This window comes from Fulmarus glacialis, unplaced genomic scaffold (genome assembly GCF_000690835.1).
Source record: "Fulmarus glacialis isolate BGI_N327 unplaced genomic scaffold, ASM69083v1 scaffold10773, whole genome shotgun sequence".
In the NCBI taxonomy this organism is placed as follows: domain Eukaryota; kingdom Metazoa; phylum Chordata; class Aves; order Procellariiformes; family Procellariidae; genus Fulmarus; species Fulmarus glacialis.
In genome coordinates this window covers 50,014-62,819 of record NW_009203572.1, presented here as the reverse complement: position 1 = coordinate 62,819, position 12,806 = coordinate 50,014, and the positions used below count along the sequence as shown (strand labels likewise).

Below are 12,806 nucleotides of genomic sequence, written 5' to 3'. Positions count from 1 at the left end.
GCCTTGGAAGCCTGTCAGTCCTCACCTTCTACCTCTGTGTATTTCAGTTTTAAAAATGCATGAGACTTCCAATGTGTGAGTCTCAGGCTGCCCTTGAGACACCAGCTAACATGGTGAAATCCACCCAGCAAATGACTGAGACACTAAGGCTGCTGGGGAAAACACTGTGACTGTTGTGCCTTGTCTGTGTGCTCTGTGTGTCTCTCACTGCAAGATGGAAGTGGATCTGAAGCACTACAAATACAAAAAACCTGTTGTTTTCATGTTTTTCAATGGATGATGGTAGTGTTAGGTTTAAACAAAATGTACTTTAAAATAGTTATAAATATTACGTTTACATTTCAAACATAGCCTGCCATGAAAGTGAAATGAAACAAGTTCTCACGAATGTTTTTAATGTACTGTATAGTTAGAGCAGTAACTGCTAGATTATGGTTTTCACTGATTCCTGCAATGCATACTTAACTGGTAACGAACTAAAGGGGAACCATACTTGTTTTAAGTGTAGAAAAGCATTATTTTCTGATTTTGATGATAGGTCCAGTAATAAGACCTGCTGCTGATTGCATTCCTGTTGGCTAAACCAAAACTAACATCAGGTGTGTAAGCTAGTAAAAATGAGATTGGGTTTGTGCTAAGAGTGTTTAGAAGTGTTTAGAAGCATACAAGTACGTGTTTCTGGTTTTGTGAGCATAAACCTTTCAGATCATGGCTATACTGGGGATTGAATGTGAACTAACAGTAGGTCAGTTCTGTTGAGTAGCTTCTCTTTAGAAATTTTTAGGCTTTCTTTTAAAACAAAAAACGTTTGTATGTGCGTGCATCAGTGTGTAGTTTTTGTGCTCCTAACACATATATACATCTTCCCAATTACATTTTTACACAACTAGTGTTTCTGGTGATTACCTGAGCATTTATAACTTATTTTTGTAAAAATCAGGTGGAGGCTCTGTGAGGGTATATCCTTCACCTTTTGTTAAGTTAGCTTTGGCTCTGTACAGACAAGGCTATAATGATCTCTGGAAATTCCTTCTCGGCAGTTTCTATCACAAACAAGTTGGTGCATTGTGTGTAATGCAACTTCTTAGCCTGATGGTTCTATCTACTATTTGCTAAAAATCACTTAAACTTGCCCAGTTATTTTTCAAGAAATAACAGCTGTGAGAATTTGTTTCTAGGAGACCTGAAACTAAAGTTTCAAGAATGAAACTCTCTTTGCTGAAGGCAATGTGAAAGCAGTCTCTAGCACTAAGGAGACTAAAATTTCGCCCAGAGTATTTCTGAATAGTGACTGGATTGGAGTGGATGTGTGACTTTTATATGACCTGAAATTAGGACTCAAATTCTTTGAACAGCTGGACACAACTTGAGTATTTTTCTAGCAGCAAGCTAAAATGGACTGGCTTTTTCTCTGTCACTGTCGTGAATTAAAAGAAACATTTGGGGTTTTTTTTCACAGTTAGTCTGTGTCTCTTCAAGAAGTGGCATTATTTGCAAGTTTGTTTCCATTGATGGAATGTATACTGGGCCTAAATCTTCAGTAGTAGAGCCCTAATTCCTGGAACAGCACAAAATTAAGGATCATTGTATACCGGGGATGAGAACAGTAAACTGAATTTTCTTTGCTACTAAAACATGTTTTCTGATAATGCTTTACATAAGTGAAAAAGAGATGTTTCTCAGTATTTTCCAAAAAGGAATTCTCAGCAATAAGCTAGATGGTGAAAGTTAGCTGAAAAATCCTATCCTGAATAGCTGAATTATACGTATGCGACGTTAATTGGAAGAGGTGGGTTCAAGTCTTTGTCCAGCTTCTATGGCTGCTTAAATGACATGAACTCACTGAGATGTTACGTTAGCCTGGGTATGTCAGGGATGTCACATTAGCTTGTTCTCTGTTTTGTGTTAGGATTGTAGTCTTCGAGCCACCTACGGTAGGTACATAGTAGTTCATGTCTGCAGTGGCTGTGGCTGGCTCCAGTGGGTTCCATGGTGAATAGAGTAATCCAGATACAGGTTAGAAAAAACCAGGTGGAGGAAAGATAGTGGCTCACCACACACCCTACAGACAGTATGGGAGTAGGCGTACAAGCTAGTCCATATTGCTTGACTTGGAGATAACGGCCTTGGCACTCATGACAAAAGATGTATTGCCTTTGCTTTTTACCGTATTTTAGGTACATACTGCCTAACTTCAAAGGTAGTACAGACTAGTGGGAGATATTCTTGCCAACAGTGAGCAGAGCATCAGTTGGCACTGAATCAAGAAACATAACCAAGAAAAAGGGATGAAAAGGCATTGTACTCTAGTGTTCCTAGTGCTGCTTTAAGATGAGAAGCAGAAGCTTAGTACATCCTGCATAGAAAATATCAGTGCAGAAATAATGGGTTTAACAGTATTTTAAAAAGAAAGAAAAAAAAAAAGAAAAAGGTAGTTACAGAGCTTTGCTGAGCAGCAAACATTAGCAGGAAACTATTACTTCTTAGTAATGATGTTATAGATACACAATTTTTCTTCAATGACAGATCCGTCAGGTCTCTCGATTATATATTTGTAAATACCAGAACATGTAGTAGTTTTCCTCAGGAGATCTCAAAGCTGCTACAAGCAAAACTGCGAGTACGATCCAAGTCTTGAAGGTTCTGTTCCACTGAGTTGGGATACTTACCACTTCTGATACTTACTAGTGCCTCTGTCTTGGGGATAGTACTTTTAGAGTTCTTAGTGCAACTGGAAGCCTAAACAAAGATATATAGTGCATTGCTGTTGCATTTTCTCTTGGGTTTACAACCTGAAGTAATGGGCAAAACATCAAAGAAAATGTGTGTGGCTGTGGTTTTCCAGAAGTGCATCGTTTTTCTCAAATCAGTAGTGGATTGTAGTGGTGAGAATGTGAACAGGACTACAAACACAGCTTGGAAGATCCAGGAGTCATTTCAGTTGATCTTGTACGGGCGCATCATCTCTATAATTGTCAGATCACAGATACTGCTTGATGGAGCAGTAAATGGTGGGGCAGTGGAATTTCATCACTCTGGTACATATTATTGACACTATCCACAGTCACACAGTATTTTTACCTTCAGTGATTTCTCAGCAGCTGCTGTAAATGCCATTGATGTATGCATTAGCCAAGACACATAGTTGAACTTTGAAGGGGAAGAAAAGTCACTAACCCAAGAAGATAGATTACTGCTCGCCTAACACTGCAGAAATTAATTTTAAAGCATTGTCTACACATGTTAACTCCTGAAGTTGCCTTGCTTACTTTCATGGGCTACAGCACTGGAAGAAAGAAACAAAGTACAACTGCGTAAGTATACAAGCATTAACATTCACTGGAACATTTCCATGCTTTCCACCTGCTTGAAGGCATATTGAAAATTAATATCAAAGTGATACAAAGAGAACAAAAGCTAATTACTTTTAAAATTCAGTCATGTTTTTGCTCTATTCATCAAAAATATGTAGAAACCTGATACACAAATGAAATCAATCATACTACCTATTTTTCCACTTTAAAAGATGAATTGTAACTAGTTCCATGTGTAAGGTAAGAATGCATGTCACAAAGCAAAAATGACGTGTAGAGCAATAATTAGACTAATTTACATTCTCTGTGTCTGCATTAGTTTTTATTGAAAATCTTTTATATGTACCTATTTTTGAACCAACAGCATGACATGCACAGACCAATCTGTTTCGTTCTAACTGTTTTGATGGCCTTTAAGAGTAGATCCTCTGCCAAAGTAAAAGCAAGCAGAACTGCTTCGTAACAAAGAAGTATTCTTTAGCTTTCACTGAAAAGATTATGCAAGCGTTGCTTATTCTTGCTTAAGAGGCAAGAGTTCCAGAATGAAAAGTTGGGCATGGGAAAAATGCCGGAAGGATGATAATCCTTGCTGTCCTATAAAGAAGTCCTCTTCCATAGTGAAAAGCCAGCAACAAACATAAGAAGAGCTGACAATACCCCTTGAGTCATTTCTCCTGCAAAAATGTTGTCCATTGGGAGGCAAGGAAAATTTGGCCTGAGATTAGTAGTATTGTCTTTTCTGAGGATCTTCAACACAGTCCAGTGCCTCTAGATTTATGAGTACTTAGACATATTTTTTTATCTTATAAAGGTATTTAAATTGTTGATTGTATTACAAGAGGTTATGCAAAAAGAGAGAAAGCGTACAGCAGTCTGTCTATGAACCTCAGTCTGTCTTTAAGCTCATCAGGATATTCAAGCTTCTAAAAAAACCCCACAGGAAATCTCTAAAACCAGTGAGAAGAGAAGAAACATACTAATATTTTAAATGGAATTGAGGTAAAAAATTATGAATTATACCTCAGTCTCAATTTTTGAAGTTTGAGATATAGAAGAATTATAGAACACGTTTCCAGAGTTGAATTTTGACTAGCTCCACAGAAGTCTTTGAGAGGTGAACGAGACAAAAGACTCAGTTATGAAATCTCTAACTTTTACTGCAGACTCTCCTCGGTGCCTTAAGAGGTAGGGGCTATAGGACTGGCATTTCATGAAACAGTGAAGGAGATATGAGTATGGGTTTGGCTTTTTAAATTTGACAGGAAAAAAAAGGTACGTAGCTGAAATACTGAGGAGAGGTAGATCTGAGCACTGAGATAATGGAAAGACTGCCCTTTGCATCCAATAGTGTATTAGTGAAGATATGATTATACATTTTTGTGGTCTAGAGGGTTCAAGTGATTAATTTTCAGCTGTTTTCTTCGTTTTTGAGATCCTTACATCTGGGCAACACACAAAAGAATTGATTCAGGCCATTGTGAAAGTCATTTTAAAAGAAAGAATGTAGTAATCAATATGTCCTTTTTTCCCTCAAAGCATCTCTCTATTATTTTCCAGGTTTTGTTTTTTTTCTCTCTCCACATTACACCAAATACTGTCTTTCGCAGACAGCTCAGTGAGCTTAGTGAACAAAGCACTGGTGCTTCAAAAACCTTGTTACATATATTACTCAGAAAGCTTAATTTCAAATTAGTATTTGCATAATATTTATTAAAATTAAGATTTATTCCTTTCTAATATAATTTTTCTTCCTTGTTTGTAAGGACAAATTGTGTCTGATGAAAGAAACATATTATTCCTTGATCTTCTCTTTCAAGTTTTCATCAAGTTTTCTTAGTTGTTCTAATCAAAGTAAGCTGTGTGGTAGGTAATTTTGTGCTGGGCCCAACTGAATTTGCAGCAGTACAGTTCGAAGATTCTCCACTATTGTGTAATTTATTTTTTAAATTGATGCACTCTAAGTATAAATGAGTATAAGTTCTGTTTGCACTCCTCTTAGGGGCAGATCATTTCATAATACCACTCTTGTTATGGTTAGAAGCATTCTTCTATTTTCCAGCCTAAATGTATTTGTAACTAGTTTATCCTCAGTTGTTACAGTACATTAATAATTATTATGTAGATTTTTTTTCATCTCGGTGTTTATTTTCCTGATGCATTAATACAGAGCAAGTATGTTTTTTTCTAAGCTTTGATTTCTATCAACAAAACTATACTTATTCTTGATTTCCAAGCAAGGCATTGTGGTCCCCTATCATCTCATAGCTCTTCTGTGTGTGTGTGTCGTAGCTTGAATTAATTGTTCCTGAGTGTATGTGAACAGAAGTGTACATTGTATGCCATCTGAGATCTCAGCAATGCTTTGTACAAAGGCATTAGTATTTCTTTTTCTCCCCATTGTGTCACAGTGTTTGCTGGTAATCATTTTGATCATAGTGATAGATTAGCCTTTCTTTTCTTTTGTTTTTATCCAGCTGAAGGTCTTCCATTTTATTGCAGATTTTCTTATTGGTCCCAAAGTGCTGGGCCATGCTTTTGAACTGGAAAGTTTAATTTCATTTCTATCATTCTAGTGCTCAGAATGCTCCGCTTCTCATATATAACAAATAAATAATTTCCCATTGTCTGGCTTGATATGTGTTGATATCCCAATTTCCTTTCCTACAAATCCTAGTCATTTCTGTATTCAAATGTTTTCACTCTAAAATGTCATCTGAAGCTGTGCATGCCATTCAGTACTTCAGACCAAAAGAGCTGCAGTTGCTTTAAATACTTTTTCATTCTTATTAAGTCCAGGCAGTATGTTTATGGTTCTAGGCTCTGGTAATAGCGCCTACAGTTCACTACAGAATCTGTGATTGCTTGAGAAAGTGCTTTTGTGTTTTGGCATTTAGTTTATCCTCCCTCTCCCAGTATGGGTGCAATAAGTTATTTGTGTTTTGCATCCATCTTGTTTTGATCATTTCCATTTCTGTACCCTCATTCCTATTACTTATTCCTCCTTTACATTAACCTCATTTTAAAAAAAGCTAAAGTATACATTTTCATTATGGTCCTATGTGTAGATTGTCTTTGTTCTCTGCATTTCTTCCCACCACACAGCAGATACACTTTCCTTTCTCCCATTCTTTTTGACTTGTGATGTTTGAAATCTGCTGCTGTTTCCTTTTTTTTTTCCAGTTCATTTTATACTATATACTGTTTCCTTTATGTTCTCAGGTTTCCCATGATGAAATCAAGATTGTGCTTACAAATCTACATCTGTATTACAGCATGTAGCAAAGCTGTAGTAGTAGATGCTGCAACATGGCTGTAATACAGCTGTCTCTGTATCAGTAGGTTTACTGCACTTAAGTTAGCTCTAGGAGTGGACAGTGGGTTTTCCTTGTAACCAGCACTTCAAAAAGAAGAGAAGGATTTGGGTCATCGCTGTAGAAATTAGTTTGTGTGACATTTATCTGAGTTTTTAATGAAGTTAAATTGAAATGGTCTGCTTTGATTTTATGAATATGCTGAATGATGGGGAGGAATTTAGATTCTGTTGAAGCTGAAATTAGTAAGTCTCAGAGGAGGAGTCATTTCAGCAAGTATTTTAACAGCAGTTAAATGGTCCTGAAACTTAAACACTAACATCCCTTTGTAAGACAAGCCTTCTTGAACACTTAACTCTTTAAATCACATGAAGAATATGATCATGACATAAGGTACTTGTCTTGTGCATTCATAGTGTCTTCTCATATCTGGCTTCTTGGAGAAAATTATTTTAAGTAGGCTTTTGAGGAATAAGTTCTTGAGATAGATTGTTTTACAGTTTTTACTAATAAGACCAAATATATTAAAGGTATTTTAAGTAGCTCAGTTAAGTAATGGAAACTGGAAAGCCATAAAACTGCATCTTGAGAACATGTAACGAATTTTTACCAGTACTGAATAAAATTGTCAATATATTACAAAATTTAGATCTTCCATTCAATTTAAGTATTCCCTCAATATAAACAAGGTTAAGTATTTTAAAGTACTTAATCTTGAGGTAATTAAAGAGTCTGAGAAATTAGCTTTGTCCTTTTCTGTGTTTTTTGGATGTATCAATAATTGATTTACTGTGTAAATTGGCAAGATTAATTTGTTGTTACACTTTCTAGCTACTGATGATAATACCAGTTTTCCTGTCCTTTTATTCAGTATGGAAGGTCAACAAGATAGTTACACAAACCATACTTGAGAATTAAAGTTCTGCTCCTGCAGTACAAGATCATTGTCTAGTAGAATGTTGTAGTTTGAGGAGCTATTTCTGTCAATGACATACTGATTACAGCACCCCATTTTAAGAATAATAAGTCTTTGAATGACAAAATGGAAAAGTTACCTGATGACCCACAAAATACAGTTAATTAATTTGATAAAGTTTTGCATAATTTAATTTCCTAATGAGTGTCTCTTAATGAAGACAGTATTTTACATTTAAATGGAATGTATACTTTGTAATAATAATAGTTTTTATAGTCATGATGCCCAGTGGTGACATGATATTAAAAAAAACGTGTAGCTTCTGGGGCATTTTTGTATCAGTTACTGTATTTTCATAGAAGTGGTAAATAGTGGGGAATATTAGCGTCTTGTACTGTCATGTTGGTGTTGACTGTCATACCAAAGTTACAATTAGCTTTTAACATTTCGTATATACACTGAAGTGTCATCTTGCAATATCATTGCTTGTCAATAGCAATGAACCACAGTAATTAAGAGCAGTGCAGATTTATTTCCATATTCTTGTAGTCAAATAATATAGCAATCTACAATGGTTCCATTGTTTGGAATGCATGATAAAAAGTTATGGCGGTTTTTTATGGAGCACTGCCATGCTTTTAGATTTTTGGTGCCATTTAAGAAAGCGTATATAAGGAGGAGATGTGAAAGCCCAAGTTGCACACAGGGCATCCTGCATTCACAAGAATTCCGTTTCCTCATGGTTTAGTCCGCTGTTGCTGATGACTGCATGTTTTTCCAAGTGCGGTTAAAGGAAATGAAGAAGATCGTTTGCATAGGAATAAAATATATGGTCAACTATAGCACTGGCCAAATTTAAATAAAAATGTAATGTGCTTTTTTTTTCCAGAATGTATTTGAATTAGGATATATATTTGAATTAGGATAAGTGTACATGCTTTTTTAAACCATCAGATAATGTTGGCTTTATGAGTGACTGTGTGTGAACAGAATGCTAGATGAAGGTCTTTTAATACTGCCCTTTTCTACATCATTTAGCTCTACCTTTCAAATAAAAGGAAAATTCTGAAAACAAAATAATGAAGGAAATAAAACGACACAGTTCTGAAAACAGAATGTATTACTAAATACATTGTGTAGCAGTATAAACAAAAAACCTTAGAAGTCACAAGTATCCCCTAGGTAGTGGCTCGTTCCTGCTCTTACTTTTTATGAGTCTAGACTAGGTAGAGATCAAGACTCTGAGCTGTATGAATTCCAGCGTGATGTTTTTCAGTGTTCATGGCTGCAGAGGACTGCAGTCATGGCAAATTCTGAATGCTATTTTCTGGTGACGTTTTTCATTACAGATTTTTATTTCCGTGGTCGGTGGGTCAGGTATTCCTACATTCATTTATACGGCAAGGACCCTGTGAGCCGTCTAGTGGGAGGTTTCTTCTTAACACTTGACCATTTGGGAAATCTGTTCCTTGCACCTTTTCCCGTTCAGCCATCCAGCACCAACCCCTCAGTCTGTCATGGGACTTCCCTCATCCTTCCCACTTACCTGTTGTGATCAGATTTCTGTGACAATGGGAGATGGGGAGCTGCATTTTATTGAGGTTGAATGACGAAAGCAGAACAGACCTTGCTAGACCTCTTGTTGCTTGATATGTAACAAAACCCGTAAAAGGTAATTTTAATAAACCAGGAAACAATGGAATAACACAAGGCAGTTAGTTTACGAACCTGTTCATGACAGTTACCTAACTGGAATAAAGAGTGCTTATTTATTTAGTATTTGAACGTTTGTACAAGAAGAAAATAATCTTTTAAGTGTCAGCATAACCTCTTCTTTTCTACAACATGGGATCCAAATGCCTTCTAATGAAAGTTGTAGTGACTGGCACCTGGATGTATGTTGTCTGGTTTGGGTTGAACTGAACCATGTAAGACAGCTCTAAACCAATTTTAAGTTTCTCCCTTTATCAAGCAAACCTATGGTAATTCATGAAGTATCACTGTAATCATTTTTATAACAGTGTCGGAAGCTTGATGACCCTTGCTTAGTTTGTAGTGGTAAATCCCGTGCTGCAAGTTGGATGTATGCTGCCAAATGAATGTTGACCTATGGTAGAAATGGGATGGAGCATCTGGGTTTAATTAGAGAATAAGTTTAGAGAATTGAGATTTTGGGGAAGATTGAGCTCCTTCATATGAGGCTGGGGACTTTTGAGTCCAAGCCTGAGTGGGCTAAGGAAGGAGGAGATTGAGCACCCTGCAGAGTAACACTGGTAGCTCTGCTTCCAGGGAAGTGAGCAACAGCAGCAGGACTTGGGGAACAGATGATAGAAAGCTATGCACTTAGAATTTAGGCTTTCTTTATATGCTCTGGTGGAGTTGATGGAGTCTGTCAGGCATTAAACGTCCTGACTGACTTGCATCTGCAGGTGGGAGTCTTTTTCAGGCGTGGAATGCCATTTGCCATCTGTTAGAGGCACTTACCTGTATCTATCTATGTATCAGGTAAATTATAGGCAGAGAAAAGTGCGATATTGGATTTTTACTGATAGCTTATAGTACACAGTGATAGTTTACTTTGTGAACTGGATTTTCAAAGATGGTGCAATATACCATTTATTAGGATTCCCCTGGTTTTTAGGATCATATTTTTTAGGATCTTCTTGGATGGAACAAGAACATTGCATACGCAATATGGCAGATGTTCCAAGAATCTGAGAAACCCACTGTGCCTTCAGCGCATAGTTACTTTTGGTAACTGGTCATGCTGAGTATATCCAACTCTTTTGATATTAATGGGTATACTGAGTATGTGTAGATCAACAGATCAGAATATGCAACAACTGATCTGCAAGGAAACTTTCAAAAAGCCAGCTGTGCTAATGTAGGTGTAGATTCTGGTAGTAGTTGGAATATTTAGATGATAGAAAACTTTCAGTGGTTCTTAGGACTGCCAGAACTTTTAATACTAGTAGACATTCAGAGACCATGGAGAAATCTGAGCCTCAAAATCTTCCTAGACTACATTTCTGGACAGGGAAATAAGGGTAAGTCTGGGAAAATTATAATGCTGTACTGCAAGAACAGTGAAGCCTTGGGAGATAGTGAGGGCATTACTGATGCTTTTATACTTGATTCATTTATTTTTAAAATGGTATGATTATAGATGTTACGTTTATAGCAGAATTGTAGTTCTGAAGTGTATGTTACAAGACGTTTTTAGTAAAGAAGTGCTTCCAATACATTTTATCATAGTACAGATTTGGTATACTTGCACATATAGTAATATCTCGCAGAGAACTAAGATAACTACAAAACCAAATTGTCTTGGTTTTCTACAGCAAAGTAGAACTATAATAATAGCTGAGTTACATGCGACATAGTATTAAATTTGGCAGTAGTTTATTGTCTACTTCATACTATGATTTAGGTTGTCTTTTTAAGAAATTCATTTAGGATTGATTGTCAGCTACCCTGGTAGTTCTACAGGTATTTTGATCAGACAATGTAGAATGTGAAATGTTAGCACATTTAGGTTTTCTACTCAGCTTACATAGGGGGAGATTATATAAACCTATGCTTTCTTAATTCTTCATTAGAATTCTACAGTATGTGACAATATGAGAAATCCAGCTTCATGTACTCTTTCCAACTGGTGATTGTTACTGACCCTGACTTGTCATCTGTCCCGTTCTGCCTGCTGTTTCTTTGATGACACTGCTTCCTTTTCACTGACATCTAGGTGGCAAACTTTGTTTTCCTCTATTTTTTTCCAGGTTAAAAAATAACAATCAGTTGGTAGTTAAAACTGCCAATTATAGTTATAACTACCAATTGGTTAAAGCAAAAGAAATGTATAAAAGAAAACCCTGACCTGCTGAGTTGAGTCGGTGAGGCATGCGGAGTATTACAAATAAGGACAACCTTGAAACAGGTGCCTCACTGTTAACGTTCCCTTCAGGTTTCACAGCAATGTTAGTTTCCTCTGTGGAGCAATCTGAAGTTTTCTAGTGCCACTGACACGTTTCAGCTCACCTCTAGTTTGTGTAACACAGAGCTGCAGAGAGCTGCAAAAAAGATCATCTTGTTTGAGTGGGAATTTCTGTTGAATATTTTGCTGAAGTTTGAATATAGATCTTATCTTTTAATCTGGCACACCTCTTACAAAGTGGAAGTAGCACTGTTTGCTTCAAATCTTTAACTAATATACAAAAACCCATATATACAATGACAGCATAATATTAATAGAAAAAGAGAACGTAGGTGCTGCTATCTTTCAACATTGGATAATAAACTTGCCTAAAAATGACATAATCATATTTTCCCAGGTGTGCTTTTGCTGTCTACGTAAAGATTAGTTAATTAGGCTTCATATTGTCTCCACAGAGATCTAAAATTGCAGTGTTTGATAAAATGTGGACCTATATGAAAAGTGCAGAACCATCTGTGTTTGTGAGGACTACAGCAGAAGGGGTAGCTCGAGTACGGAAGTCCAAAGGAAAATATGCCTACTTGCTGGAGTCAACCATGAATGAGTACATCGAACAAAGGAAACCCTGTGACACCATGAAAGTTGGTGGGAATTTGGATTCCAAAGGCTACGGCATCGCCACACCTAAAGGATCCTCATTAAGGTGGGTGGAATAGTATAACAATATGCTAAATGTTGTTATAGTATCCCACCTACCCTGATGTATCTTTACTGATGTCTATGGTTTGTATAAGGATATGAGGTAACTCCCAAACATTGCATTTCAAACACTATTTCAAAATGAAAGTGCCTATGCTGACAATATTGACAAATGTTTGGATACTTCCTTAAATTTCTTGCAGGTTTTCTAACCATGTAAACATTCATTTTATTATTATTATTATTTAAACATTCCAATTTTAAGGATTGTTTTCTTATTTCTTTTCCTTTTTTTTTTTTAGATTTGCTTTTCACGTTACTAGCTTATAGTGTGAGTCTATTTCCTCATACCTTGTAGAAAACGTCGCTCTGCTCATGAAACTAAAACCGAATGACTGCATTTGAACAGTAAACCGGAGTAACTAACAAAATGTGCCATTGTTTAAAAAGGGCTTTGTTTCGGGGAGAGGATAATGCACTATGAATTTCTTTGCACACATCTCTTTACTATGTAGTTAACTCTTTGTATTCCTATTTTGTTGTTTGTTTTTTTTAGTGGAGTCACATTCAAGACACTGTTATTTGTTTGTTGTGGATGTGAGTACATTGCTGTAGAATATAGAACTCCCCATATT

At 36.4% G+C, this 12,806-nt stretch overlaps 1 protein-coding gene across 1 annotated transcript in view; it reads left to right on the top strand.

The window, feature by feature from the left end:
• Positions 1–12,806, top strand: part of GRIA2 (glutamate receptor, ionotropic, AMPA 2) — a 39,986-nt gene that overhangs the window by 23,926 nt on the left and 3,254 nt on the right. The window contains exon 9 of the mRNA XM_009574686.1: positions 11,928–12,175. Within this exon, the coding sequence (XP_009572981.1) occupies positions 11,928–12,175 (248 nt within the window). The remainder of the gene's footprint in view (positions 1–11,927; positions 12,176–12,806) is intronic.